The 6,000-nt window shown below is 39.4% G+C and overlaps 1 protein-coding gene across 1 annotated transcript in view; it reads right to left on the bottom strand.

Moving 5' to 3' along the window:
- Nucleotides 1-6,000, bottom strand: part of si:ch211-196i2.1 (collagen alpha-1(I) chain) — a 144,709-nt gene that overhangs the window by 26,101 nt on the left and 112,608 nt on the right. Inside the window, exons 14-23 of the mRNA XM_052521483.1 lie at nucleotides 2,978-3,031; nucleotides 2,060-2,113; nucleotides 1,728-1,772; nucleotides 1,566-1,619; nucleotides 1,405-1,449; nucleotides 1,206-1,259; nucleotides 725-769; nucleotides 556-609; nucleotides 390-434; nucleotides 226-279 (exon numbers count right to left, since the gene is read on the bottom strand). Of these exons, the coding sequence (XP_052377443.1) occupies nucleotides 226-279; nucleotides 390-434; nucleotides 556-609; nucleotides 725-769; nucleotides 1,206-1,259; nucleotides 1,405-1,449; nucleotides 1,566-1,619; nucleotides 1,728-1,772; nucleotides 2,060-2,113; nucleotides 2,978-3,031 (504 nt within the window). The remainder of the gene's footprint in view (nucleotides 1-225; nucleotides 280-389; nucleotides 435-555; nucleotides 610-724; nucleotides 770-1,205; nucleotides 1,260-1,404; nucleotides 1,450-1,565; nucleotides 1,620-1,727; nucleotides 1,773-2,059; nucleotides 2,114-2,977; nucleotides 3,032-6,000) is intronic.

Here is a 6,000-nt window from a genome sequence, read left to right as displayed (position 1 = left end):
TGAAGTTAGAGCCTTTCATCCATTAGCTTAGACCAGCTCTACCACAACCCATAAAAGCTAGAAGATGTAGGACATGGGATACACAAAGCGTATTATAATCTGTAGCCTAACACCGTGACAGAGCTCTGCCACATGGGGGCACTGTGAGGTTGCTGTGTGAGTGTGTGTCTCTGGCAGGCAAAGTGTGGTGAACGTGGTCAGTCCACTGGGTACTATGCTACTCACCATGGGCCCCTCGAACCCTAGCTCACCCCGGATACCCATCATCCCCATTGGTCCCTGAGGAAGACAGAGAACGGGAAGGAAGCAAGGGGGTTGGAGAGAGACAGGTAGTAGTTTGTTTTATTAGAGCAGAATGAACTTTACCAGTGAAGAAAGGAGAGACTTACAGGGTCACCTTTCGGACCAGCGGCACCACTCATCCCAAGCTGTCCCTGTGAAAATACGGATGACCTTTAACCCCAGATATTATTCCTCAGAAAAATACATCCCCAAAGACAATCATCTGGTCCCAAGTCTCTGTTAGGGAAAGTTGTGCAGCTGATTGAGACTGACCTGAATTCCCCTGTGACCTGGAGGCCCACTCTCACCATCTAAACCCTGGGGCCCCTGGTGAAATAAACAGAAATATTTCCTTTATAGTCTAACAAGCATAGAGCCTGGAGTTCTGTTGAATGTGACCCAACTTCAGGCAAGAAAACACAACAAGACAAACTCCTCTTACCTGCGGACCTCTGGGGCCAACAACTCCAACAAGGCCCAACTCTCCCTAGAAGATAAATGCAGGTTACCTTTGGCAAAGACTGTCATGCACTACGTTTATTTTATTTTATCAGCTGTCCCCATAAGAGAACCCTTTTTGTTTCCAGGGAGAACCCCTTTTGAGTCCACGTAGAACCCTTTTGGTTTCCATGTCAACCTCTCTGTGGAAAGGGTCCTACATGGAATCCAAGAGAGTTCTTCCTGTAACCAAAGTGTTCTTCTATGGGGACAGATGAAGAGCCTAGTTCTAGATAGAGAGTTCTTCCTGTAACCAAAGTGTTCTTCTATGGGGACAGATGAAGAGCCTTTGTTCTAGATAGCACATTTCTTTTTACGAGTGTACTCAGAAAGAGCTACCAATAAAATACAGTAGGTGCTAAGTTTATACATTATCTAAAATAATGGGAGGACCGTCGTCTCCTGGGATCAAAATGTAATCTCACCTTTGAGCCGTTAACTCCCTGAGCGCCGACAGAGCCTGTGAAACCAGGGGCTCCCTGCGCGAAACACAAATACACACACTGAGTGATATGATGTAGGGTGACTGACATACAGTACCATTTGGAATTGGGACCCATTAGAATACTGTGTGTTGGAATACATAGTAGGGAAAGTCCAGACTCCTGTTGCCTGTCTACTCACCATTGACCCAGGAGTCCCTGGAGGCCCATCAAACCCAGCCTCCCCCTGGAAAGTCACAAACACATGGACACAAGTTAATGACACCCTCAACTTTAGTGATAAACACTGGCCAGTAAGTACCAGTTTATTTGTTTGTAGTATTGTTACTGTGGGTCACTCACATCAGGGCCGGGGAGCCCCTCTGGGCCAGTGGTCCCTCTGACTCCCTGAGGTCCCTGAAGAGAACACAGACACATTAAACCTTTAGGGTTCTGGTCAAAAATAGTGCACTATAAAAGGAATAGGGCGCTATTTGGTACGCATACGGTGAGAGAAACACTTACACGTGGACCAACAAAACCGCGACGGCCTGGTAAACCAATGGAGCCCTACAGGACAAACAAAGATCAGATCCTCAGCTTTCAATTGAGAGGACTATTCACACAAAAGTCATCAGCAATATGCATACTGAGCATTAACAGGGATATGAGAAAAGAAAATCAAGATAAATGTAATGTAAACTGTACCAGAACAGTCAGATCTCATAGTACTTACTCTTACCACTAAGAGGCAGCATATTCAAAGTAATAATATTGACTGGTAAAGACTGGAGATCGATATAAGTCAGTCTGGTACTCTAGTAATTACGAAACAATCCTACTTCAGTCAAAATTACCTTCTCGCCTGGTTCTCCCATTCGGCCTCTTCGACCCTTTGCTCCAATAAGGCCCTATAAGGCATTATAAAGATCGTTAAAAAGCATTATACATACAGTACCAGTCAGAAGTTTGGACACACCTACTCATTCCAGAGGTTTTCTTTACTATTTTCTATATTGTAGAATATTGTAGGGTGGCTGCTTTGAATAATCTAAAATCTAAGATATATTTAGATTTGTTTAACCCTTTTTGGTTACTACATGATTCCATATGTGTTATTTCATAGTTTTTATGTTTTCACTATTATTCTACAATGTAAAATAAAAAAGTAAAAATAAAGAAAAACCCTGGAATGAGTAGGTGTCCACACTTTTGACTGGTACTATATGTACTTCATAGAAAGGGTGAATGAGTAGGTGTCCACACTTTTGACTGGTACTATATGTACTTCATAGAAAGGGTGAATGAGTAGGTGTCCACACTTTTGACTGGTACTATATGTACTTCATAGAAAGGGTGAATGAGTAGGTGTTCACACTTTTGACTGGTACTATATGTACTTCATAGAAAGGGTGAATGAGTAGGTGTCCACACTTTTGACTGGTACTATATGTACTTCATAGAAAGGGTGAATGAGTAGGTGTCCACACTTTTGACTGGTACTATATGTACTTCATAGAAAGGGTGAATGAGTAGGTGTCCACACTTTTGACTGGTACTATATGTACTTCATAGAAAGGGTGAATGAGTAGGTGTCCACACTTTTGACTGGTACTGTATGTACTTCATAGAAAGGGTGAATGAGTAGGTGTCCACACTTTTGACTGGTACTGTATGTACTTCATAGAAAGGGTGAATGACTTATGCTCTTGATTAGTACTCTTAATTAGACCCATGTTTCATAATGCCAATGTTTCACTGTCCAACCCCCTTACCTCCTCCCCCTTCTCTCCCTTGGAACCGCCGTCTCCCCTGTAGCCGAAGGGTCCCTAAGCAAAATGAGACAGCAATCATTGATATAATCAGAGATATAGCATCCGAAATGACACCCTATTCCATATATAGTGCACTACTTAGGGAATGGGGCCCTTAAGACCCTGGTAGGGCTGTAGCCGTCACAAAATTGTTGTCAGCCGGTGATTGCCAAGCAAATAACTACTGGTCTTACGGCAATTTACTGGTAATTAACATAAACACATTTAGCTCCTTCAACACATAGCCTACAAGCCACTGATGCAAGCATTTGGAACAACTACATTTAAAAAGGTCTAATAAATCCATGTAATATAGCCTACACCTACACCTTCACCATAAATCCATGTAATAATAATATAATAATAATAATATATGCCATTTAGCTGACGCTTTTATCCAAAGCGACTTACAGTCATGTGTGCATACATTCTACGTATGGGTGGTCCCGGAATTGAACCCACTACCCTGGCGTTACAAGCGCCATGCTCTACCAACTGAGCCACAGAAGGACCCAGAAGGACACAGAATATAGCCTACACCTACACCTTCACCATAAATCCATGTAATATAGCCTACACCTACACCTTCACCATAAAATCCATGTAATATAGCCTACACCTACACCTTAAATCCATGTAATATAGCCTACACCTTCACCATAAATCCATGTAATATAGCCTACACCTTCACCATAAATCCATGTAATATAGCCTACACCTACACCATAAATCCATGTAATATAGCCTACACCTTCACCATAAATCCATGTAATATAGCCTACACCTTCACCATAAATCCATGTAATATAGCCTACACCTACACCTTCACCATAAATCCATGTAATATAGCCTACACCTTCACCATAAATCCATGTAATATAGCCTACACCTTCACCATAAATCCATGTAATATAGCCTACACCTACACCTTCACCATAAATCCATGTAATATAGCCTACACCTACACCTTCACCATAAATCCATTATTTATTTTAGACAGGTCTAAAGAAAGATGATATGAAGAAAATTGTAGTCTATTTCAGAAGAACAGAATAGTATACTCTGAGTTGTCCTCATGGTAGGCCCTGATCTGGCTACAATAGCTCATTTAGCAGACAAGATTTGCATAGAAATCCGTGCCATTATTTTATATACTTTTATAGTATGAAGAATACAATTGAAAAAAGCTGAATACAATAGAATGAATATTTTCTCCAAAGGATTTGAGGGACTGCGCTATTCTGTGTTGAGCGGTTAACAAAGAAATAGGTCCTCCTATATGCTTCATTTAGAGTTCTTAATGTAACTTTAGTTCTTTGACAAACGTTGGGCTATATGTTTAGATTTTTAATACATTGTAAGGCTGCATGATATGACTCTAATGATGATTTGAAAAAGTTGCATGAAAGGCATGAGCTCTGCTTTGTTTTTTTTTTGCGCAGGTTGTACACACTTCATCAGTCTCTCATTCACAATTTGACCAGTACTTGATAATGCCTTGAATTATCTGGCTAAATGTCTTTTGTGTGCCTGTAATGCCCCCTAAAAAAATCCATGTCTTTTGTGTGCCTGTAATGCCCCCTATAAAAATCCATGTCTTTTGCGGCCAGTGGCCATTGTGACCTTGAGCTGAATATAATAATTATAATTCCCTTCTCCCTGAGTGCCTCTCACTCACATGGCTCTCCATCACATGATCAGGTCTTTCTCACAGGCTACAAGGGAAGACAGAAACATTGGGGACACAACTGCGCGGGTCATTATCCAATTCCGAGGTGCATATTGAAGATATTAGAAGAACAGTCCACATTTACTTTTTGTCAGCCAACAAGATGAGTTGGACTTACGAACTGCAAAAGCACTAGCCTATATCAATCTACTACCCCCCATAGTACAAAAGTTGACCTATTCCATTCTGTGCGAGAAATACATATTCCAAACATAATGTGGTGTTTGGAATGATACAACCACTAGCATCCCAAAACTTTTTTAAAGCAATGAGGCTGAAACAACAGATCAGAACGTTTAGCTTAAAATGTTGATAAACTATCAGGATATTTCTTCACATTATAAGGACCGCAATGTGCACACGGCAGTAGGCTATAAGCTCGAATGTTCCATTAGCGGGAAAACACCATTATCAAAAGTGACCGCAAATGTATTTATGCATGTAATGCTTTTATTATAAAAGTGCATTGTTATGGTGAAAATTATCTTCCCCAAACTTTAAACTCACACGCTGCTTATGAATGCCAGTTAGCCTCTACACCCCTTGTAAAGCAGATTATTCTGCTTAATTTTAAGAAGTTATTTGGCCACTTTACAAACCTTATCAAAACATATAGGCCTATGGGCTAGGCTACATGAGGTGTGATACTAACCTTATTAAAACATATAGGCCTATGGGCTACATGAGGTGTGTGACTATGATTAGAAAAAGTCAACAACAAAAAAAGGCATTGTTTCTTGCCTTACGCTGGGCATCATTCACAAGTGATAATATATACTTCACAAGTGATAATATATACTTCACAAGTGATAATATATACTTCACAAGTGATAATATATACTTCACAAGTGATAATATATACTTCACAAGTGATAATATATACTTCACAAGTGATAATATATACTTCACAAGTGATAATATATACTTCACAAGTGATAATATATACTTCACAAGTGATAATTTATACTTCACAAGTGATAATATATACTTCACAAGTGATAATATATACTTCACAAGTGATAATATATACTTCACAAGTGATAATATATACTTCACAAGTGATAATATATACTTCACAAATGATAATATATACTTCACAAGTTATAATATATACTTCACAAGTGATAATATATACTTCACAAGTGATAATATATACTTCACAAGTGATAATATATACTTCACAAGTGATAATATATACTTCACAAGTGATAATATATACTTCACAAGTGATAATATATACTTCACAAGTGATAAT

The sequence above is a fragment of the Oncorhynchus keta genome, chromosome 6 (assembly GCF_023373465.1).
Source record: "Oncorhynchus keta strain PuntledgeMale-10-30-2019 chromosome 6, Oket_V2, whole genome shotgun sequence".
In the NCBI taxonomy this organism is placed as follows: domain Eukaryota; kingdom Metazoa; phylum Chordata; class Actinopteri; order Salmoniformes; family Salmonidae; genus Oncorhynchus; species Oncorhynchus keta.
This window is presented reverse-complemented; position numbering and strand designations above follow the sequence as displayed.